The 24,315-nt window shown below is 38.1% G+C and overlaps 3 protein-coding genes across 3 annotated transcripts; 1 reads left to right on the forward strand and 2 right to left on the reverse strand.

The window, feature by feature from the left end:
* Window positions 1-3,031: 3,031 nt before the first annotated feature.
* Window positions 3,032-5,296, reverse strand: tmsb4x (thymosin beta 4 X-linked). The gene is made up of 3 exons (XM_060860243.1): window positions 5,147-5,296; window positions 4,182-4,294; window positions 3,032-3,978 (listed from the first exon to the last, which is right to left on the reverse strand). The coding sequence occupies exons 2-3, from the start codon at window positions 4,279-4,281 to the stop codon at window positions 3,947-3,949; spliced, it is 132 nt and encodes a 43-aa protein (XP_060716226.1). The 5' UTR covers window positions 4,282-4,294; window positions 5,147-5,296; the 3' UTR covers window positions 3,032-3,946.
* A 766-nt stretch (window positions 5,297-6,062) lies between these two features.
* Window positions 6,063-19,797, forward strand: pwp2h (PWP2 small subunit processome component). The gene is made up of 21 exons (XM_060859998.1): window positions 6,063-6,199; window positions 7,159-7,271; window positions 9,574-9,668; window positions 9,748-9,847; window positions 9,976-10,119; window positions 10,747-10,882; window positions 11,132-11,406; window positions 11,609-11,752; window positions 12,043-12,113; window positions 12,565-12,701; window positions 12,771-12,919; window positions 13,138-13,285; window positions 13,428-13,578; window positions 14,134-14,314; window positions 15,127-15,274; window positions 15,390-15,498; window positions 15,788-15,853; window positions 17,051-17,269; window positions 17,848-17,998; window positions 19,117-19,191; window positions 19,317-19,797. The coding sequence occupies exons 1-21, from the start codon at window positions 6,182-6,184 to the stop codon at window positions 19,489-19,491; spliced, it is 2,805 nt and encodes a 934-aa protein (XP_060715981.1). The 5' UTR covers window positions 6,063-6,181; the 3' UTR covers window positions 19,492-19,797.
* Window positions 19,798-20,750: 953 nt separating this feature from the next.
* Window positions 20,751-23,449, reverse strand: zgc:64002 (uncharacterized protein LOC393330 homolog). Its single transcript, XM_060859999.1, has 3 exons — window positions 23,239-23,449; window positions 22,813-23,020; window positions 20,751-22,008 (listed from the first exon to the last, which is right to left on the reverse strand). Exons 1-3 carry the CDS (start codon window positions 23,396-23,398, stop codon window positions 21,576-21,578), a joined length of 801 nt encoding a protein of 266 aa, XP_060715982.1. The 5' UTR covers window positions 23,399-23,449; the 3' UTR covers window positions 20,751-21,575.
* Between the last annotated feature and the right edge of the window lie 866 nt (window positions 23,450-24,315).

Raw genomic sequence — 24,315 nt, forward strand, 5'->3', positions numbered from 1 at the left:
AATAATATGGTATCATCTCATATCGTGATGATAATAGCCCTATACTTAATATTACTCAATTTTTTAAATAGGCAATATCTTAAGAGGAATCATTCCTGTGATTAGTTTGCAGTATATACAATCATACTGTAATAACAGTGACAAAAGTAAATCATTACACCATGGCACCTAAGCTACTGTAGAAAGCATCACAAAAACATGGATGTTCTTGGCAGTTTGCACTTAAATATTAGTCATGAAATGGCACTGAGCCAGAATCCTGTGTGCAATGGCATGTGATGGCATGCTAAATGGTCCCCCACTGGCTTTGCTTGAGACAGGGCAGAAAGATCAGTGGGCAAATAACAATAGAACTAGCTTGTAACTAGTATTCCCTTTATATCGCAATCCTCATGGACAGGATTTATTGAGGGTTTTAGCTAAAATAAAACTCTCAATGTTTGAGATTGAGCTGGAGGTCAGCAAGCAGCTACAGTCTTTCAAAGACACTAATTCAAACATCACATACACAATACTCAGTATCAGTAATGTTTCAGTAACATTGATCTAAATGTGAATTGGTTGTTGCTCAATTATTGAGCTGAGGGAAGCATACATTTATTTTATAACTGAGAAATATTACTCTGCAGTAAAGAGTAAAATACTCTATTGCACCATTATAAGACTACTACTGAATTCTCAAATCTCTGGGTTCATTTTCTACAACAGACAATAGTTTCAGCTATAATATTAATGATAGTTTAAAACTAATAAGCTTTCTTATATGTTAGTCATTTCTATTCATTCACTTGTAAGGTACATACACCAAATTAGCTACTGCTTAACTACTACAAATGAGCTTAGATATTGAACATTAAGGAAGGAATCTCCAGTATCAGCACTTTTCCAACTCATGAAAATGAAGCTGCATTTTTTTTCTGAAGCTGATTATTTTATTAGGTACTTACAGGTTTCCACATGGTGTCATGATTGCAAATATGTAAGACTTTATATTATGAAATAAGAAAATTTTAGTGTGAAAGGCAGGCCTATAAACTGTAGCTTGGTAAAAAAAAAAAAAAAAAAAAAAACTGTTTAAATAAAGCTTTGTTAATTCGGATTCAAATTCCTGATTTTTAGCAGTCTGTAAAGTTATGTGTAGGCTCAGAAAGATACTGTGCTTTCTGCATGATCTTGTCTATAGCTTTTGCTAAATTCCTAAGGCAAGTCTGGATCTGTTTACCTTTGGGCTAGGTGCATCTTTACTACTTCTTGTCTGCATGGCTGCAACACATCTGCAAAGGGTGTGTAATGTACTATTATAGGTGATTTCTACATATGAGAAGCTCCCCACAGGCAAGGAAACTTTAATTAACAGTCTTCTTTTTTGGAAGGAGGAGGTGTGGAAAGAAGCGCCAGAGAGAAAACAGAGAGTTGCTTACTTGAAGGTGCAGAAGGTGTTTTTCAAGTTTTTGTCTATGATACTGTTGTGTGTAAGGTATACATACACACTCAAGAACTTTCCAAGCTCTGTCTATCCACACACAGCTCCACTTGTGAGACAGATTAAGAGTAACTAACTTAAGACCAATCCACTTACACTGGCATATGAGATTATCTGTGTGCTAAGTGTGTCAGATTGTGTTACAGAGCAGAAAAGCTTATTACGTCATAAGCTGAACAGACCACCAAGTAAAGTGCATGCATAAATTATATTGGTCAATATGTAGGCTACAGGTTATAGGTTATAGTTTAGTTGAATTATAAATATAGTCACTTAGATAGATCTTCTTGAGATGATTCTGTGGCTAGATCACAGAAAAACAAAACATGAAACAAATTTACAGACATTAAGTAACTTCTTTATGGATAAACATTAGCAGCTAGCTGGCTAGTTAATATTTGTCTATGATGTTGGATTACTATTAAGTTAACCTCTCATGTCTTAAAGCAAATTACATTTCTTTTCAGTAGTTAGCTAGCCCTTGGATTCTAGCCTTAGGCCTGTGGGTTTGATAGTGTCGTGGTCTGGCTAAACTCGCTAAACAACGAGTTGGTGGAAGCTTATTGTTTCCTTACAAATTTTACAAATTAGTTGACTAATTAGATCCTGTAGGCAAAGAGCTAATGTTGCTAAAGACTAGGCCACTGTTTGAACAAAGATCGAAAAAGAAAAAACTGAACCAGACAGATTAAATGCCAGATATTTTAACCATTTCCATGAACAAATGAACAATAAATAATTATATGAATGTGATTGCCAGTGAATTAATATCTCATGCAATACATTCAATGTGTTGAAGTCTCATTTAAATGTAATATTAGATACTGTACTAACAGTACAGACTTAGTTATTTAGTAAGTTAAGCTGTTTAGAGTTGTCAGTTTAGTACTTTACTAAATTTAAAAAAGAAATCTAAAAATAACATTGCAATCAACATTGGTATAGCATCAAGAAACAGATTATTAGGCTAGACAGTTGCCAGTGCATGTCTGCGATCATCTGCTAAATATTCATATTTTCATGAATCAGCAATATGGGTAAAGCTTAGAATAGAATTAGAACAATATAAACCTTTTGATATGCAGTTTTAGAAAATATTAAAGAACACTAACTCAGGTAATGTTATAAGGCTTTGCAGGTAAACACTGATCTTAGGCAAAGGAAGTAGGCTTTGAAACGCAGCATGGACCGCACAGAGTTGCACACTAATTCGATGGCCTGAGTGCCAATTCACCACCTGCTAGTCAGGACACCTTGCTGCCAGCCAGGCTACTCAGATTTAGGTTCACACACTACATAAATTTTCACCAAACTGACAAATTGATTTGAAATCTTTTCACTTATGTAAAGAACAAGATTGTTGGATCTCCTGTTCAATTAGCAGTTCACATTTATGTGCACACATTTTAATGCTAAAGGAAAAATGTTGACTTAAAATGTAGTTCAGACTAGTGGATTAAACACTACATGTGATGCATCATAAAGTCACTATAGAGTCCTGGACAATACTCAACTTAAAGTGAAAGCAAACAATGAGTCAAAAAAACATTTTGATAACAAAGGCTTTATTACAACACGTTCCTTTTTTCCATTTGAGAATGGGTTTGTGGCAAATTAACATGGTTTGCTGAATTTTACAGAAACCCAAGGAAAAAAAAAAAAAAAAAAAAAATTTGTCAACACTTGAAAGCAATATGGATTTTTTCCAGAATTGACAGTTTCCATACAATAGGACAATTGAAATTGGGTGCAACACAAAAAAGCAACCCCCCAAAAAAACCCACATGTACAAAAAAAAAAAAAAAAAAAAAAAGGGTACAATCAGTTTTAAAAAACCCTCTTGTGCCTTAGGAATGTTTCCCCATCTAGTTGGCTTCCACCATTTCCTCTTTTGTGTCAATCAAAAAGCATTTGCTTGAAGCAGTGCTAACAAGAAGGTATTTAATCATTGAGGATGTACAAAAACCAAATATTGTGCATTTTACTGTAAAACTCAATTTCTTAATAAAAAAGGAAAAAAGAAATGCAACGCCACAAATTGGTGAGCTGGTCACACATTGACATAAAGCCATACCCCAATTGGTTAATGAATTTTGGGAATGTCCACATTCCAAAGCCACGCCCCCTTTGTCCTTTGCCCTTCTTCAGTTTTTACACCACTAGCCGAAGCCATGGAGTCCAGATGGATCCAAGCTAAATGCGCCAAGGTTTAGACGCGCTGTTCACTGCTAGTTTGGAAAAGGGGGTGGGTGGATGGTTTTCGTCTTCTGGCTGTTGGTGGAGGATGATTTCAGGTCCACCCAACGTTGATGGCAGCTTTAGGTTTTTCATTTTAGCATTATTTTCCTTTTTTGTTTTTTTGACATTTTGGTTACGGAGTTATACAGCTAAAAGAAGTGAACAAAAAGAAGGCAATGTGTGGGAAAGGGGGTGTGCACAGTGCATGATGGCAGCTTGGGGTCTTCATGATGACGCCTGCTTCTCCTGTTCGATGGCTGCAGAAGCAGGAGGGGGAGAAGAAAAAAAAAAAAACCCAGAACAATTAGATGTCATCATAGCTTTAGTCCACACCCTTTTTTTTCTTAGCAGGTTCTCTGTGCAACATGCAACACAAGGTCTTGCACAATCCTGTTAGAAAATCACTTCCTCTCTTTCAGCACCCTCATCCATTAAAAAAAAAAAAAAAAAAAATCCTTACTTTCTTTAGATGGGAGCGGGTTCTTCTCCTGAGTCTCAGTCTTCTTCAGCTTGCTCTTGTCGAAGCTGGTGACCTCCTCAAGATTGGGTTTGTCAGACATGGTTGCTGGGTGTCTGTCAGGAAACAAAAAAGGAGGAAAAAAAAAAAATAATAAAGTCAATAATTTCAAAAAAAAAAATTCACATTTTTTAATGTTACCCCCTTCTGAGTAACCATTTAAACTCCCTACAGCGTCCTGTTCATTAAACCACCTTGTGCATTGCACATTGTGAGAGCTTTAGTCCAGCCAGAATGACTGCACTGACCACACAAGAGAGAACAAAACCGCACCCTTTTTGAATGGCGTCTGAAAAACCCCCCGAAAAAACGCCAGACCATTTACACGCTAATGCAATCAGGCACAGTGAGTGCGAGGAGAAGTATGCATTCAAAAATATACAAATATGACAAGAGAAATGAACTAACATTTTTACAATCCGACATTTTTGCGCACCCCCACGTGCGCGCACAAAGATTTCAGCGCTTCTGCTTAGGAACCACCGCCCATATAGGTTTAATCACGAAAATGAACAAACCTAACGTTTTACTCACACCCCAACCTTACCGTCTCAGCCATACACATCCGTTTTATTATCTTATTCATGCATTTATGTCTACAAAGCGCCCGAGTGACTAATCAACACGCATTAATAGCCTGCAGCACAAAGGCGCTCATGCAACAAAGGAAAGATGTCAGCAGATCTGATTTCCGCATTTACACACCTACACGCACACATGCATTAATTATAAAAAATAAAGAAAGAAATAAATAAATAAATCCATTTTTCGATTGTTAATTCTTGCACTCAATGCAAGAGTGTATCAGATGCGTCAAAATAAACCGAAAAACAGCAAAACATCAATATACATCACCATCGGCAATCATGAATACGAACATAAAATTAAAAATAAATCACAATGCATACCTTGATAGACCAGTAAGCGTTTATGATCTCTGATATCTCTGGGTTGCAGCAATGTATCGCGCCACTGCGCAGAGTCGTATATATGCAGACTGGTATGCAAATGAACCGGTGACGTCACGCCAAAGCCCCGCCCGTAACGGGATCAACTGACTTTATGTGATGTTCGCTCAACACCAAGAATCTTCTTCGTTTATCCACATATATACACACTGACGCAAGTGTAAACACACAGTTTGTGTTTTAAGTATTACAAATTATCCGTCGGTTGTTTAGTGTCTTGATTTTGAACGGGCTAAAAAAAAAAAGAAAAGAAAGAAAAAAGGCGTCTCGGCGCCACCTGGTGGCCACAGAGGAGTATAACTATAAACAACCATTTTAGACTTTTTTCCCCACTTATCGCCCACTTAAAAAAATATTTTCAGCTATTTCCTTAAGTACCTTCTATCTACAAAACTATTTTATTATGTTCGGCCATTATATGTGACTTTGTACACATGTTTGCTGTGCACAATTCAAATAGTAGTCACTCCACGTGTTGGTGACCACTGGTGACCTCATCATAGGTTTGTAAAAGTCTTCATTGTCATCTTTAGGTAGCTAACAGGTTCATGGTGATATAAAGTAAATACCTCACGAATGCACACTTGTTCATAGTTATAAGCACAAAGAGAAAACATGATGTGTGGAAATCTGAAGTCTATATATGCACTTTAAGAACATATAATAAAATAACAAATATAACAAAACCATATTCCTTCTTACTTCATATAAAGTGCCCAAGACATATCCTACAACATTACTGAGTTATTATTACACATTATCATTAACATTATCAACATTTTCACTTAATTTTGGATTATGATGTCATTTTATTTTGAAAAGTCTGACCCGGAAGTAGAACTCGACAACATACCCGTATAGATACACACGTGTTTGTGTTGGAAGAAGCAGGCGTCTGTATATAACATACACCAGGCTTTCTACTTATGTCTGCAGATGAATGATAGAAATATTTGAACGCCTTTTTAGACCAAGATGAAGTTTGCATACAAGGTATGTTTTGACACATAACGTTGTTAACATTGTAATAGTGAACCTTTCATTGTCCAGTAGGAGAGAGAGAGAGAGAGAGAGAGAGAGAGAGAGAGAGAGAGAGAGCGCTAATGAAGCTAGCAGGCTAACATAAGGTTAGTTTTAGGTAAATTTCAGATGAACGTCAAAATGTTAGAAACAAGGGCATCTGTTTGGGTCAATTACAGATCAACTCAACCTGAGCTGTTTGAATTTTATTTAGTTTGGTACATAATGTTTAGTATAAGCTTTTAATGCCACATTTGCTATCTATCTATCTATCTATCTATCTATCTATCTATCTATATATCTATATATATATATATATAATGTGTGTGTATGTGTATATATTATATAATATGAACAATTTATTTATGATATCTATGATGTATGATATATAAACAATTTATTTATTAAACAAATTAAGTCTTCAGTTTTGTTGATCTTAAAAAGCTTTGCTCTTATATAAATATTTCTTTTTAGTTACTTGGACATCTCAGGTTGTCAGGTTCTGTGAGCTGCTATAAATGTCTCCAGTATGTTTTAAGTCTGTATCTATAATAAATTAAATAAAGTGCTCAGAAAAGGCCCACATTTTAGACAATAACATCTCTCTGAAAATTATCCCAGCTCAGACCACATTTTACTACTGCACATCTTTGATGGATTATTGAAATAAAAAAGTGAAGAAAGTTTAATTAGTACAAGAAATCTGATCTCCAATTTTATACCAGCTATAATCACTAAAATTTATAACAAAGGTTTTTCAAATTTACAGGACTTTCATTAATACTTGGTTATTTATTTATTTATTTATTATTTTATAAGATGGTACAAAAGATTTACAAATAAATTCATTTACTTCCAGCTTAATGAAAGAACTTTTTGGAACTGGGTAATTTTGACACAGAATAATCTCTTTATTTACTTCCTGCTTGCAGTTTTCCAACTTACTGGGGGCTGTTTATCGCCAAGGGAATCTGTCGTTCTCGAAAGATGGTAATTCGGTCATCAGTCCAGTTGGAAACCGTGTCTCTGTGTTTGACCTGAAGAAGTAAGTGGCACACATTTTATGGTTCCTTTTCAACACTGTCAACATTTTAATCACCCAACCATCAAAATATGTCTTCAAAGTAGAAGAAGAAAAATGAAATTCTGTTTGTACCACAGCACCAATGAATCTGGTGAGCAAAGCTATCAGAGAAACTCATTATGGATGCGTTCTCACTGGTCAAAGAATCCTGTTTCACCGATTCAAATGAAAAAAGGACAAAAAATTAAGAAAAATCAAACATTTCTGGCTGCGACAGTCACCAAAAAAAAAAAACTATACAAAATCATGATGGGACTGAATAATGTAAAAGAAAATAGTTACTATGGTGATGCTATGGCTATTTAAATTATTATTTAATTATATAATATGTAATTATTATTATTATTGTAATTGTTATTTAAATAAATACAGATTAGTTTTACTTTACAAAAGAGGTTTTACGACGGAAGGCTTTTTATTTACTTTATAACGTCATGAAAGAGAAAAACGAGATGATGATGATGAGGGATGGACTGTTTAAAGCTGCTGTAACAGAGGTGAAAGCAGTAACGTGCGCATATTCACAGATTGGAGTTTCCCGAGTCAGTAACTCCTGAGCTAAACTCTGTTACTAGCAAAACGTGGTTGTAGCTGCGTCTCTACATTACTACGATAGAAAAGAGGTGTTATTTGTGTAGTAACAGCGTTTAGCTCAGGAGTTATTGACTCGGGAAAACTCCAATCTGTGAATATGCGCCAACTTCCTGCTCCTTCATTTCTCTCCAGCGCTGGAAAGCTGATCCTATATTAACACGTCCTACTTCTTGCCTTATCGTAAGCCTTTCTTCGCTTTCTTTCTTTGTTTTTATCCTCCATTTCAATGTTAAAATTGCTTTCTGCTGATGTCACACATGCGCACTGAACACCGCACTCTCTCCACCGCATATTGACAAGACCCGCCCCTTTCTGCTCATTGGCCACACGTTTGTTTTGATTTTTGTTTTGTTTGTCGTCCCGACTCAGTTTTCTGAAGCATTTCTCAAACATCGGAGAGCCCACCTTTAAGTCCCTTGTTCTTGTTGTCTCTATAGTAACAGAGAATTCTACCGTGGCCAAGAAGTGCAAAACACGTTAACAAATCCGAAAACAAATGAACAAATCTGAAGACAAATTAACAAATCCGAAAACACATTAACAAATCCGAAAACACATTAACAATATGTGTCAAAGTCAACAATCAAGAGAAGACTTCACCAGCGTGAATACGTAGGGTTCACCACAAGATGGAAACCATTGGTGAGCCTCAAAAACAGGAAGGCCAGATTAGAGTTTGCCAAACAACATCTAAAAAAGCCTCCACAGTTCTGGAACAACATCCTATGGACAGATGAGACCAAGATCAACTTGTACCAGAGCGATGGGAAGAGAAGAGTATGGAGAAGGAAAGGAACTGCTCATGATCCTAAGCATGCCACCTCATCAGTGAAGCATGGTGGTGGTAGTGTCATGGCGTGGGCATGTATGGCTGCCAATGGAACTGGTTCTCTGGTATTGATGATGTGACTGCTGACTTTTGTCAGCAGAATGAATTCTGAAGTGTTTCGGACAATATTATCTACTCATATTCAGCCAAATGCTTCAGAACTCATTGGACGGCGCTTCACAGTGCAGATGGACAATGACCCAAAGCATACTGCAAAAGCAACCAAAGAGTTTTTTAAGGGAAAATAGTGGAATGTTATGCAATGGCCAAGTCAATCACCTGACCTGAATCTGATTGAGCATGCATTTTCACCCAAGAACAAGCAGAAACTGAACACAGTTGCAGTAGAGGCCTGGCAGAGCATCACCAGGGATGAAACCCAGCGTCTGGTGATGTCCAATATTTATGGACCTGACTGTGCGTATGTGTATATGTATATATGTGTGTGTGTGTGTGTATGTGTATGTGTATATATATATACGTATATATGTAATATCTATATATATATATAATGTGTGTATATAGCATCTTATAGAAGTGCCTTAAATTATATCCTTACACCAGTTTAAATAAAGTACAGTCTATGAATTGAATTCAGTTCTGTTTTATTTGTATAGCACTTTGTATAATGGACGTTGTCACTTTGCGATTTATGAAAATTGTTTTGGGGAAAAAAAAAATAAATAAACTGCTTGTTTACTTCAAGATCATTTTTCAGCTACAACCCAAATCAACGGCGTAGATGGAAAATTTTTTAGCACTGTTATATGTGCGTTGTTTCAGCGTGCATGATTGATTAGTGTCATTACCCAAAGCATTAACACCAGCCCTGTCCCCTAGTAACAAGTCTGAGACGTTACCAGTGAGCACCAATAAGAACATCACCTGTGTGGGGCTCTCGCCTGATGGAAATACAGCCATACTTGTCGACGAAGGTATCCCCGTTTCTTGTTTGTCTTTTTCTGACTTTTGTGATGAATGAAGTGGTCACTGGTGTTTGTTGATATGTTGCAGATGGAGCAGCCGTGTTGGTCAGTTTGCTGACTCGAGCTGTACTTCACCATCATCACTTTCACAAGCCGGTCAACAGCATCCGCTTTTCTCCCGATGGGAAGTAAGTCACTCCCCACACACACACACACACACACACACACACACACACATAATTAAGATAAATAAATCCATAGTCTTATTTATCTTAATTCTCATTAATTCTGTTCGTGACTTGTCCTCTGTTTCTAGAAAGTTTGTGGTTACTAAAGAAAACGTCGCTCTGATGTATCATGCCCCCGGAAAGAACCGAGCCTTTAACGCATTCGTTCTGGATAAAAGTTATTACGGGCCCTTCGACGAGACGACCTGCATCGACTGGACCGACGACTCCAAGTACAACACAGCAACTAAGCACCTCACTCCTTCTGCTAGCACATACTGTAATGATCACGCTCATGTACTGAGAATCACAAGAAGCTGTTTATAAAAGACAATCTGTTAGTCATTAAGTAGTAACTTCACCAGCATATGATATTGTTCCAGTCCCAGAGAGCATGGTGTTAAAGATATAGTGAGTCGGTAGGGATGATCTGCATTATCAGCGAATCTAGTTCTACTTGCTAATAATTTGTATTCCTTAAATATCTTTAAAATATAATTCATATTGGCTCCTGAGTGGTGCAGCAGAAAATTGTCTGGAGATTGACACTGCTACAGTCATCCATGCTCTCTGAGTGTGAGGGCTTTCTCTCTCTCTCTCTCTCTCTCTCTCTCTCTCTCTCTCTGTAGAAGCGTTTATACTGGCCGCGTGTCTGCTGTATCTGGCGTATATTGAATTGAATTAGCCTTGTGACTAGAGAGAATAAAGCCCCACCACATGTCCTGTACACAGTGGAAACTGTTTATTTATCTATTTTTCTTGCATTTCCTGTGACCACACTATCATATTAACTCTACAAACTCACCAAATAAAAGCAAAAGGTGTTTTTGCTTTGAATAATCTGCTGTTTGTTGTCCCAGGTGCTTTGCAGTGGGGAGTAAAGACATGACCACGTGGATATTTGGAGCAGAACGATGGGCGAATCTGATCTACTACTCTATAGGTGGCCATAAGGACATCATCATGGGGTGCTTCTTCGAGAGAGACAGTCTGGACGTAAGTTTTTAGTGTTTCCTGATCACTGGTCTGATTTTGCTGAACATCCTGAGATCAGTAAAATAGTGTCTGTGAATCAAAGACCTTAACAGACAGAAAAAAAATGAAAACTGGTCTGTTCTAAAAAGAGAAATATTAATCATGTGATGTTTTATGTTCTGTAATCATTCAGTGTCAAACCTTTAATGGAGACTTTAGTGTATTGTTGATCTAACAGATGCCACAACTGGCTTATCTGTTGTTGTGCAGTTGTACACTGTGAGTCAGGACGGTACTCTGTGTGTGTGGGAGAGCGACACCGAGCTAGACGGTTTACGCAAAGGACCCAAATACTCTGAGAGGAAGAAGACAGAGGAGGAAGTAAAGAGAAGACAAGAGGAACAAAACAAAGGGGATGAGCAGGATGAGGTCGAGGAACTGATGGGAGAAGACGGACAGCCCCTGGGAGAGGTGATAAAAGGGAGCGTGGACGCGCCAAAAGAAGTTGAAGGCATCAAAAACGTCCGTTACAAGCAGAAAAGCAAGTATGTGCGACATTTTAGAGTTTGGCTCGTTTTTGGTTATTAGAATGTTTTAGGAAATTAACGTCTTTTTCAACATCATTACTGTTTGTTTTGTACTCGGTTGTAAAATGTTAAGCTGTAGTGTTGATGTCTGGACAGTTGTCTTGGTGGTCTTGGTCTTTTCTTGACCACAAATGATTTTTTTAAAATTATTATACCGCAGACACTTTTTCAACAAAGAAGGCGACTTTAACAACCTGACAGCAGCAGCTTTCCACAAGGACACACACATCCTGGTGACGGGTTTTGCCTCGGGAGCTTTCCACCTCCATGAGCTGCCTGACTTCAACCTTATTCACTCACTCAGGTTTGGACAAAACACCATGATGCCAGACTTCCTGACCTCAGCAACGTGCGCCTGTGTGCACGGGTGTATGTCTGCGTGCATTAATCAATCTCTCTCTCTCTCTCTCTCTCTCTCTCTCTCTCTCTCTCTCTCTCTTTCTCTGTGTGTGTAAACACTTGTCCATGTGCACTTGTATAAAGACTTCTGCATGTTATATAATTGGAATTAAAGTGCTAGATTTAAACAGTGTATGTTTGTGTATATTATGGTGCAATTTCATGTTGATGTTTTCTTTTGCTTTAAACCACCAGTATTTCAGATCAGAGGATTTCAGCTATAGCCATGAACCCCACTGGAGACTGGATTGGTTTTGGCTGTTCAGGTACAGACTCTATGGCTTTTTATTTGTCACAGATGTGCTGAAATGTAAACCTGGGCTCTCCTCTGAGTCTGTGCAAATAAATAAACTGCATTTAAGACAAAATATAGACTAGAAATAAGAAGAAATAACAGAATGTGATGTGCAGTTATGTTGTATGTAGTAATGGTTCAATATGTGCGAATATTGCAGAATAGAAAGTTGTAGTAGTGTATGTAATGGTGCTTAATGTTGTATGTGTTTAGTGTGTGGTGTTATTGTAAATCTGGGCAATGATGAGATATTAGGAGCAGATTTTAGGATTCAGAAATGTCCCAATGATCTAATGGCATTACTAAGCCTCTTCAGGTAAAACTAATCCAGGTGGAATAATGCCGTAATGGTCAGATTAGGATTATTGAAGTGAAATGGTTTCCTGTGTGGAAATCTTTACCATTTCCTGTTGGTTTTAAAGGTCTTGGACAGTTGCTGGTTTGGGAGTGGCAGAGTGAATCCTATGTGTTCAAGCAGCAAGGTCACTTCAACAACATGGCCTCTCTGGCGTACTCTCCAGACGGACAGTATCTGGCCACCGGAGGAGATGATGGCAAGGCAAGTCCCACTACTGTAGGTGTTCGATGACTGAATCATGAGTTCTATCTAATTTTCCATCATTTTCAGGTGAAAGTCTGGAACACCACGAGCGGCCTGTGTTTCGTCACGTTCACCGAGCACACGAGCGGCATAACAGGCGTCACCTTTACTTCCAGTGGCTTCGTGGTGGTTAGTGCATCTCTGGACGGCACTGTACGAGCTTTTGATCTACACAGGTAACAAAATGAACAAAGAAATCTTTCTCCTTTTTTTTTTCACACCCAATTCAATCCAATCCAGGAATATCGATTGATTTTGCATATACAAGCCAAAGCACAAAGTAGTCATAGGTCTATAATTTTTCACCCCTTGTTTTCTCTTGACCATTTTAGTGTGAAGGTCTGATGTCAACTTCACAAGAGAATATCAGTCAACATTTTTTGTCTCTTTTTAGGTACCGTAACTTCCGAACACTAACTTCTCCACGACCGAAGCAGTTCTCCTCATTGGCGGTGGATGTGAGCGGGGAACTTGTGTGTGCTGGAGCTCAGGACTCCTTTGAAATCTTTCTGTGGTCCATGCAGACCGGACGACTTCTGGAGGTCAGCCTGAACCTATTTATCAATATAATCATGGCTAAAAGCTTGTGGAATGGCTTCATATAATTATATGTAAGTGGATTTTAGCTCCACTTAAGCCTTAGGTGTAGTAGGAGTGAAATGTGTGTGTGGGTGTGTGTAACAGGTGCTGAGTGGACATGAGGGGCCGGTGAGCAGCCTGTGCTTTAGTCCCGTACAGTCATTCTTGGCCAGCGTGTCCTGGGACAAAACGGTCCGACTGTGGGACATGAGAGACAGCTGGCAAACCAGAGAAATCCTGCGTCTCACTTCTGATGGTAAATTCTAGTAATAGGACACGTTACCCTGTCTGTAGAACCTGATGTTTGAGGGTACAGAGTAAAGACTCAAGGCTAAAACTTAATGCTGTTATCGTGTGTACATATTTTTACAAACAGACTTTTCTTTGTTTAATGGTCCATACAGATACTATTGTAAATATCTGTTCTGTAGTGTGTTGTGATGTCTGTGTAGTCCTTAGCTCTGTGTTGTTTTATGTAGCACCATGGTCTTAGAATAACACTGTTTCATGATGTACTGCATCAGCTACATATGGTTGAAATGACAATAACAGCTACGTGATTAAGAGCACTTTTAAAAGCTCAACAGAAAAAGATCCATCAAATACTAGTGGCTTTCACGCTGCCAAATTGTCCTTGCCGTGTGTGTGTATACGTGTGTTTGGTCAGGTCTTGTGAGCACTGCCAGCTGTGTCACTGTCTGTCTTGCCAAACAGACACTGGGAGGATCTGAAGTAAAGAATTGTTGAAGTTTGTAAGAAAATATTTTCTGCATATAGGTTTCTTTCATACAGGTTTCTTTCTTCTGCCCAGGTCTGGCAGTGACGTATCGACCGGACGGTCAGGAGTTGGCCGTGGCCTCTCTGGATGGTGAAATCACATTGTGGAATCCTCAGGCAGCGACTCAGACGGGGTCCATAGCCGGCCGCCATGACCTGCAGATGGGTCGCAAAGAGACTGACAAGATCACAGCAAAGCAATCAGCAAAGGGCAAGTGAGTATTTCAGAGGTTAACATGAACAGCAGGGTAGAGACCAGTTCCTTGCCAACACACTAAAGGCCTTCATTAAAAAGATCAGCCACTGATATAATGTCTGCAAGCCAGATAATTCTCAGGAGCACAGATGAACTACCATACTGTAGATCAGGGTGAAGAACTTTGATCACAAAGAGGTACTTTTCTTTATGTAATCTAATGTATGCTGCACTCTTCAGGACTAGAATGACTGATTGTTGCTCTAGATGGCAAGCTGTAGTCCATCGTCTCCAGTAGCCTTTATTTATTTTCTTCATTCATGGGCATCTTTATTCTAAGAGGTTGGCAATCTTTCCGCGATTCAGTACGCATGGATTAAGGTTTAGGGTTATGTGAATTTACTGAATTATAAATGCTGTCTGAACTAGGGTGCAGCCCAAGGAACTGTTCTTTGCTCCTTTTATAACCCATGGTATGGGGTTAGATCTGTTTCTGGACCTGGCCATTAAATAATGTGATTTTAATAAATGCTTTTAAAAACCACAAATTGTCAGTATTAATCTCCTTCACATGCAGCTATAGGGGCATAAACGAGCCTATATATGCTTTTTTTTAATCCTTTATTAATAAATCAAGATTCTATGAACTACAAATGTTCATAATTAATTGATTATCAAGTTTTTCTCAGGGAGCCTCAGAAAAGCCATGTTTATTTTTATGATCAGTAAAGTATCTGAATAATACAATGCCTCATCTGTCCTTCTAGTGCTGAAAGTTTTTTTTTAACATCTTTTAAGATGAGAGCAAATTTGAACTCTTAATTCCTTCAGGGCCTTCACTTCGCTGTGTTACTCGGCCGATGGCGAGTCCATGTTGGCCGGTGGCCACTCGAAGTTCGTTTGCATTTACAATATCAAGGAGCAGATCCTCATGAAGAAGTTTGAAATCTCCTGCAATATGTCTCTAGATGCCATGGAGGTACAGTCTCATCTGCTCATAATGAATCCTGAATTAGACACTCTTGTGTCTGAGGCGTCCTGCAATCTGGACTATTTTATTTTATTATTGCTCTCCTGTCTCCGTGTACTGTTAGGAGTTCCTGGACAGACGTAAGATGACGGAGTTCGGTAGCTTGGCACTAGTGGATGAAGGCACAGGGGATGGGGACGGAGTTCATCTCAGCCTGCCTGGTGTCAGAAGAGGTGAGAGAATTTGTGTTGTCATGATATTGAGCTCAACGAAGACTCATTCAGTGTGATAGTGAATTTTTTTTAACACTTAATCCAGCTCCGTAAAGATTGTACTTTGAAGAGTCTTTAGGTCAGAGGACTTTATGCTTAACATGGACACACACAATTATCTCAGAGACCGCAATCATAGAAATAGGCAATGTAATTGAAGAACAGTGTACAGGAATGGTGTATTGAAATAAAAGATACAAAATGTTCTGTCAATAGACAACCATCCATTAGTAACCCCAACATTTTTCAGGTGACATGAGCTCACGACACTTCAAGCCGGAGATTCGCGTCACCTCTCTCCGCTTCTCCCCCACTGGTAAGTAAACACTTTATTCTTTTTTTTTAGGTTTTTAGAAATAAACCATATAACAACTTTAGAGGGGGGCACGGTGGCTTAGTGGTTAGCACATTCGCCTCACACCTCCAGGGTCGGGGTTCAATTCCTGCCTCCACCTTGTGTGTGTGGAGTTTGCATGTTCTCCCCGTGCCTCGGGGGTTTCCTCCGGGTACTCCGGTTTCCTCCCCCGGTCCAAAGACATGCATGGTAGGTTAATTGGCATCTCTGGAAAATTGTCCCTCGTGTGTGATTGCGTGAGTGAATGAGTGTGTGTGCCCTGCGATGGGTTGGCACTCCTTCCAGGGTGTATCCTGCCTTGATGCCCAATGACGCCTGAGATAGGCACAGGCTCCCCGTGACCCGAGGTAGTTCGGATAAGCGGTAGAAGATGAATGAATGAACAACTTTAGAGTTTAAGAGAACTGATTGAATTTGCATTATGCATTAGTGTGTATGTTTTAGTATTTATAGTGTGCAGCTTTTTTTCCTCTCTCGTTCTTTTAATTGCATTTAAAATCGCACATGTGCTGGTGAGATAAAACATTAACCATAATCCTTAAAGAAAATACCAGCATTCAGATGTTTCTGCGGTAACAGCACATTGCAGTTCCTCTTCCTCTCTTTCTCTGAGTCAGTGTTTAGCAGTGAGCAGGATGGAGGAATAAACAGGAAGACGAGTCATATAATATATATAATATAAAACACAATGTTGCTTATACAACTACCAATGTATACCATTTTAATCAGTCAATAAAATCCACAAAAGCTAAAAAAATTGCAAATAAAGATTACAGAGTCATTTCCTCCAATGTTTTATGGGATCAGGCATATAGTCCTGCAAAAAAAAAGGCAGTACAATTCTTACAAAGGAATGATTTATTATTTAAAATGTAGCTCTTTAGCTGGATTTAAAGCTTCGAACCCTTGATTTAATCTTTCTTATACAGTAAGTGGAGAAAATGAAGTGAAATTTACCTCTGGAATAGAAGGTTGAAAAAAATGTTTTTGTTTAGTCTGATCACCTCAGGATTTTCTGTCTCAGTTAGAAACAATAACACCAGCATTCAGGACACAGCTAAGTTAGACTTCATCAATTTCTGTTCTCCAAATAGGACACAGTTTTGTTATATAAACACAAAAAGAAATCATTTCTTATTGTCACTGTGCTTTGTTCAGGACGCAGCTGGGCGGCAGCCTCCACAGAAGGGTTGCTTATTTACTCCCTCGATGCCTCGCTGGTTTTTGACCCCTATGATCTGGACATGGACGTCACACCGACCAGCATCCGACGTCAGCTAAGGAAGAAGGAATGGACATCAGCAATCGTGCTCGCTTTCCGCCTGAACGAGACGTCTCTCATTAGTGAAGTGCTGGAATCTGTGCCTTATAACCAAAGTATGTACAGATGATGATCTTAATATATTTCAGTATATATTTGATTTCAGGATTGGAAGAAAGTTTTCAGAGAAGAATGGTGCATTAGGATAGAAGGCATAGACCTCTAGTCCTTGCCTTGACATACTCAAGGCTTCGAGTGTTATAGACCTGTGAATTATCTGTATGTCACATCAACATTCACTATAATATAATAGCATAATAATAAAAAAACAGCTGTTGAGTAAAGTGATCGACACAGAGCTCAAGTTTGACATGAATGAACAGCAGGGTAAAAAGACGGGTCCCAGAGCCGATCTCTATCACAGCAATTTAAAATGTGTTTTAAGCACAGTGTCCAAAAAAAAAAGTCACTCTACCTTTACAAGTAAAATGAAGTAAAGTGTTATGAAATCTAAACTTGGCTGTTGTGTTATTCCTTCACACATATCCTGTTGTGCCAGAGCCTTGTGGGTAATTCCGGAGCAGTCAGATGATTGAGGGTCTTGCATAAGGGCAGCTTGATTTAAAATAAATAAATAAAATCATCTGTAATTCATTAATTCTTCATTAATTGTGCTTCTCTCTTGCTCTTTAAGTTGAAGTGGTGTCCAGCTCCCTGCCAGACGTGTATGTGGAAAAGCTGCTGGATTTCGTGGCCTCGGCTCTGGAGAGGTCCAGGCACCTGCATTTCTACCTTACATGGGTGCAGAACCTTCTCACCTTACACGGTCAGAAGCTCAAGAACAGGTAAGATGGACCAACAGATCACTTTTGTGCAGATCACAGTTTTCATTTGTGTTTTTTGGTTAGCACAATCAGAAATTTCTTTTTCTAAATGTACTGGGTACAAATATACCGTATTTTCCGCACTATAAAGCGCACCGAATTATAAGGCGCAGTCTCAATTACGGGGTCTATTTCTGTACTTAACCCATACATAAGGCGCACCGTATTATAAGGCGCATGCTAAAACATACGGTCTACAAAGGAGCTAATGGAAGCAAAACAGTGAGTTTAGTTCAACTTTATTCTACTATTTAACAATACACACACTTTTTTAATCAATCTTCTCCCACAAATCCATCAAAGTCCTCATCTACTGTGTCTTCTTAACTTGGCGCAGTTCATTTTCTTGCTTCCTCCAATTCCGAACCATAGATTCATTGATGTTGAAATCTTTTGCAGCTGCTCTATTCCCATTTACAACCGCGTAACTGATAGCCTGTAGGTCTTTAGACAAATGTTGTCGTCGTCTTCTGATTTTTATTGGCGGATGGCAAACCAACTTAAGGTGCATTTACCGCCACCTACTGGACTGGAGTGTGGAGCGCATAATGGTTAGGAAGAAACAAATGTTGTTTTGCAACATACCGGTAGTATACCTACATAGGCGTGGCGGAGGTAAGCGTACGTACTGCACGTATTATGTAATGTTCTCTGATTGGTTTATTGCTGCCAGCGTACATAGTGTACGTATTACATCCCTGTGTCAGCGGGAAATGGTCTGACAGTCAAAGTCTTACCAAAGTCTTACCAAAGTCTTACCAAAGTCTTACCAAAGGCTTAACGAAGGCTTACCAAAGGCTTACCAAAGGCTTACCAAAGTCGCACAATAACATTTTTACAGATTTTTGGAACTCAGTGCACACATAAGGCGCACCGGATTATTAGGCGCACGGCCGATTTTTGAGAAAATTTAAGGCTTTTAGGTGTGCCTTATAGTGCGGAAAATACGGTACTTATCATCTTAAGTAAACAAACCAAGAGTCCAAACCAACCAGGAAGTGGATGAATTGTTAACACTTAAAAGCATCTCTATTTCATTTTCATGTGCCTTATTTTTAGTCTTAATTTCACTTTCACAGGTCAGCAGCAATACTACCGACTATACAGCAGCTGATGAAGAGCAGCCAGAAACACCATAATGACCTCTCTAAACTGTGAGTCGACACTCCACTGACACACAAACATGAAAATATACTCTAGCTCTTTAAAGTTAAAGAGTATTAGATTAACACATTACTTGGCAAATATTTAACCTCTAACCAATGGCATATTTCCCCAGCTGTGACTGGAACATTTACACTATTCGCTACGCCATGGCTCTGTCCAAACAGAGAGGGATGAAGAGGGCGGCGACCGATTCCCTTCATGAGGAAGATGAGGCTTCTTCAGAGGTCATGGGTTCAGAAGATGAAGAGCAGGACATGATGGCTGAGTCACTCCTAGTGGAGAACTGACTGGAATAATAGACTCCTATTTGAAAATAATTTGAAACAAGAACTGTAAAAAGAACACACATACAGTCTGAACCTATTTTTCATCTTTTATACAATACATTCTTGTGTGTGAAACATGATTTTTTAAAAACATAAATATCTTTTTACATGTCTGTCTGTTAATGTTTCCTTGTCTGTACAGAATTTTGAGGAAGCTTTACCTTTTAGTTTCTTATCAGCTGGTGGCAGAATTTGAATTTGACTGACAGAAGAATCAGTCTGTGCTCGAAGGAGATTAAATGTTTATGCTGCTGAAAACAATACAAATCCTGATTCATTTCATGTTTCCAGTTAGGAAATGCCAGAAAAAAAGCATGCTTTTTTTTTTTATTTTTAATAAAAACTGCATCGGCAATGTTGTGCTAGTTTACCAAAACTATATAAAATTATAACAATGGACAATAGAAAGCTATTTTTTTCTCACTGACCTTTTATGCTAATATTTGGTATAGTTTATACTATAGTTAGTACTTTTAATCACATAAAGTGGGCCTCGTTTGACAAGCCGTCTGTAAACATTTTTGTAGGCCAAACTAAAGCAAAGCATTCTCATATGTCGATCATTACAATTTTTGCTGAATGGTTTTGTATATAAGCACGTGCTGCTGAATCTCATTTACTGACACCTACAAGCGAGCCAATATATGCTTTTTTTAATCCTTTATTAATAAATCAAGATTCTATGAAGTACAAATGTTCATAATTAATTGATTATTTTTAATCAATTATTGGCCTCCAGAAAAGGTCAGTCTGAAAGCTGAAAGTACAAAATGAGAACAAGAAAAGACTTTTTTTTTGAGGCATAATATTTTATTTATTTATTTATTTTATTTGTGATTACACATATTTAAAAAATATTTTCCACCACATTGACATTTAAATTCTCAAGAGAAATTACAGAAAATATGAAGGTCTAAAATAATTAAGGCAAAAAAGAAAATGTTATTTTTGCTTCCATGCATCCATAAACACTCAACATTGAACTGGCACTTTGATTCGTTTTTGGACTGAATGATCCTGTAAGTGCATGAACGTGCAGCCAGGTCCATAAATATTTGGACCATCAGAAGGTTATTATTATTATTATCTCAGTATAGTAGTATATTTTCCCAAAGAACTTTTCAGAAAATAAAAGTAAGGTTAAAATAACCATATTTATGCAATTTTTCTTGTTTACAAAGAACCTTTTTTCAATGGAAACTTTCCATAGATATTAAAAGTAAAACCTCTTCTTTTCTCCCATGAATCTCTCATTTACATTAAATGTGCTGATTACCTGTTCCTTCTCAGAATTTTGTCTTGTTCAAGGTTGTATCATGGTGCTGATTTCTGTCTAGCCCTTATTGTAGTTCCAATCAGACAGTCATGTCATGTGATTACACCTGCATTTTGGGTGATATGTTTCAGCATGTGTCACTGAAACCTCTAGAAAATACCTCGAGCACATACGAAGGCACACATGAAATAAAATCCCCAGTGTAATAAACATGAACAAGGCTTATTTTCTGTATCATCCTTTTTTGCCTTTGGAGTAGAAAGTAAATGTAAACAGACTAAGTACAAAGTTCACAAAAGGACAGCTGACAGATCTGTAGTTTAACAATTTTTGGTATAAAATAGTATCAGACAAACTCTTTTTGGTATTCAGTGGAATTTCAGTATTAACCCAGTACAGCTTTATAGACTCGTGTGTGTGTGTGTGTGTGTGTGTGTGTGTGTGTGTGTGAGAGAGAGAGAGAGAGAGAGAGAGAGTGAGAGAGAAATAGTTTGCCCCAAATCATTCTTATTATACCATCAAATTGTGTTTTTGTATTGATATATTTTAATCCTCGAATCTAATATTACAACCAGCCATCACTGCTGGAAAGAACTTCCAAAATGAACTTTATCCTCCTGTAAAGATTTATAAATCAGATAATTTTGCAATTCTGTAACCATCAGAAATGTTCAATCTAAGCCTGGACGATTTTATTTACAAAGTCTTCATGCTTACATCCCATTCAACAACGCAGTATATTATAACCAGCAAACCATTTGTCACATCCCTAAATTGTCTTGATAGACTTCAGAGCAACAATAAAGAAGAAAGCTTCAAAATCAGAAACTTTGTTGTTCTCTCGATCCTGTGCTGGAAAAATGTTGAATTCCTGCACAGTGAAGCCGAGCTTGCAGAGAACATCTTCGACATTTTCTTTGCTCAACTGGAGACAGGAAAAACGGGTTTTATCAACATAGTAGAAGGTTTCTCCTAAAACCCCAACCATCACCAGAACTCCACCTGGATGAAGCAACTTAGCTACTCCACAAAGCGCATCTCTGTATGACTGCAAGTCTTTACATGCCGCCTCGAGACACAGGGACGTTATCACACAATCTGCTGGCTCAACGACCTCTGGATGGAAAGGGTTTTCTAAGAGGACGTTACATTTCAGCACTTGTTTCACCCGCTGTCTCAGTTTCACTTCCACATCAGATGAGCTGGAGGAACAGGGTAAAAACTGTTAAATCTGTAACCATCATAATCTTTCTCTTCTTTTATTATTACTAGTTTACACTCACAGAGCATTTTATTTAATCTTATTATTTTTAGGTTCTTATATTCATTTACGAATATTCGTTTCCGAATGTTGGATTACTTTCTCCGGAAAAAAGACATACTGAAATCTGTTGTGGTTTCTAGAAGCCATTGATAGGCCCTGGTAAATAAAAACATACAGATGAAGCAGTGTACTTCCTTTTACCCATGAAGTTAGGAGAGTCTTCTCAAAACCGTTGACACGTAATTGTTTGGATATGTCAATACAGTTTCCCTTCACTGGAACTTACAGCCACAAATCTGTTCCAGCTGGATACAAACAGAGCCTCTATGCATAAAGCGAGCACTGTGAAAATACTTTAGCAGGATGGATGTAAAAGAACTTGAATAACCTGCACCAAGTCCTGCCCTTAACCCCACTGAACACCTGAACATCGCGCCACAGGCTCTGATGTTCAGAGATGTTTAAAGAGCGCATATGGATGTGGACATAAAGAGATGTATGATGCTTTTACAGTCTATCTTGGCACACCAATGCAAAACCCGGTGCTGTTTTTAAAGGGCTGCTTTCTATTTAAAAATTGAACCACCACTAAAGAACAAGGAATACACTTTACATGGTGTATTTATGCATTTTGAGACATGCAAAATATTTGAATGAATAAATGCACTTGTTTTAAACTGTTTCCACTGTGATATTTTATATCAGTGCATTATTAGTATTAGTTCATTTACATTTATCTCACCTTTTACCATCCATTTCACACACGTATTCAATGATGGGCATCCAGTCAAAGCACCCTTCCTCGTTCTTCACCCATTTCGTGACCTCTTCCCGATTCTTGTCCACGAAATCAGACAGCACGAGCTCGTCGAAATGCTCGCACGCGCTGATCACGGTGTGAATCGTCGGTCCGCTTCCAACATCAATCAGCTTACGTCCTTTGAACTTGCCTGCGACGTGCGCGCGCGAGACACAAGTACAGTCAGAAAAACAGGAAAACCTGTGACACTAGATGTAAAACATGACACGACTGACAACACGAGTCGCTAATTTAGCAAAACTCTATGTGCAAAAACTCTCAAATACACCGAATATTACCTATTATACATGCAATAATATTCTCTTGTCACACTGATAACGCATTAATGTAGTTTGTTAACTATCTTACCAGTAGAAAAAATCCTGCGTAGGCATCCTAAAACAAAAATAAGATAATTCTTCTCATCAGAGTGTCCTTCTGGACGGGAATAAAAATTACTTATGTAGGCTCTCGGATCAAAACGCGTCTGATAATAATCCCCCTCTGTAAAACAAGAGCTCTGCGCCATTATTGTTTAGTAAATGAATCACTATGTAGTAAAGGAGAAGAAATGAATCGATGATGAATCATTCGGTTTGTTTTTTTTTAAATGACTCTTCAGAGTGAATCAGATTCACCGACTCGTGAACTCTGAAGAGTCATTTAAAAAAATAAACCGAACGATTCATCATCGATGAACGCAAACATGGACCAGAATCTCAACGAAATGAGGAATCCATGCCACTAAGAAATCAGGTTGGTTTCTACTAGTAATAGTACAATGTAATAATAAAGCACTTATTCAGTGCTTATGACTCGGTGAATCTGATTCACTCCGAAGAGTCATTTAAAAAAATAAACCGAACGATTCATCATCGATGAACGCAAACATGGACCAGAATGTCAAAGAAATGTGGAATGTATGCCACTAAGAATTCAGGCTGGTTTCAGAGCAAAGTGAGGATTTACCAGTATTAGTAATAATAATGCAATAATAAACCACTTAGTGAGTGCTTACGAGTCGGTGAATCTGATTCACTCTGAAGAGTCATTTAAAAAAAGAAACTGAACGATTCATAATGAAATATCATCAAGAACATCAAGATACTAAAATGTACATTTTTACTTTTAGCCATGTGGTTTTAACATATTTATTAAATGTTTATTAATTATGACTCATTAAAAGCAAGTTAGACAAAATATTAAGTATATAAAAGAGCAAAAGTGTATGTCTACAATCTGCATTTATTTTCTACCACTTCACTACTTACTCAATATAAAATCTCTCTATGAAATAAATATATTCCTAAGCAACTGGTACGAAACTAATTCTGGCAGGATATAAAACCCAAAAAGCTGGATATAAAGACACCAAAACAACGGAATATTTACCACAGTTTTAATGTGCAGCCAAATCTAATGTTTACATTTGAGGGAATTTCAAGC

This window comes from Tachysurus vachellii, chromosome 24 (assembly GCF_030014155.1).
Source record: "Tachysurus vachellii isolate PV-2020 chromosome 24, HZAU_Pvac_v1, whole genome shotgun sequence".
Taxonomy (NCBI): domain Eukaryota; kingdom Metazoa; phylum Chordata; class Actinopteri; order Siluriformes; family Bagridae; genus Tachysurus; species Tachysurus vachellii.

What these genes read in the sequence shown, in the direction of transcription:
- tmsb4x (XM_060860243.1), bottom strand. Translation starts at nt 4,281, where the DNA reads ATGTCTGACAAACCCAATCTTGAGGAGGTCACCAGCTTCGACAAGAGC. An exon ending in CCCGCTCCCATCTAAAGAAA is followed by an intron (nt 3,979 to 4,181) that starts GTAAGGATTTTT and finishes CTGCTTCTGCAG; the next exon opens with CCATCGAACAGGAGAAGCAG.
- pwp2h (XM_060859998.1), top strand. An exon ending in TCTGTGTTTGACCTGAAGAA is followed by an intron (nt 7,272 to 9,573) that starts GTAAGTGGCACA and finishes CCTGTCCCCTAG; the next exon opens with TAACAAGTCTGAGACGTTAC. An exon ending in GGTCAGAAGCTCAAGAACAG is followed by an intron (nt 17,999 to 19,116) that starts GTAAGATGGACC and finishes TCACTTTCACAG; the next exon opens with GTCAGCAGCAATACTACCGA.
- zgc:64002 (XM_060859999.1), bottom strand. Translation starts at nt 23,398, where the DNA reads ATGGCGCAGAGCTCTTGTTTTACAGAGGGGGATTATTATCAGACGCGT. An exon ending in ACGCAGGATTTTTTCTACTG is followed by an intron (nt 23,021 to 23,238) that starts GTAAGATAGTTA and finishes CGCACGTCGCAG; the next exon opens with GCAAGTTCAAAGGACGTAAG. An exon ending in TGTGAAATGGATGGTAAAAG is followed by an intron (nt 22,009 to 22,812) that starts GTGAGATAAATG and finishes CTGTTCCTCCAG; the next exon opens with CTCATCTGATGTGGAAGTGA.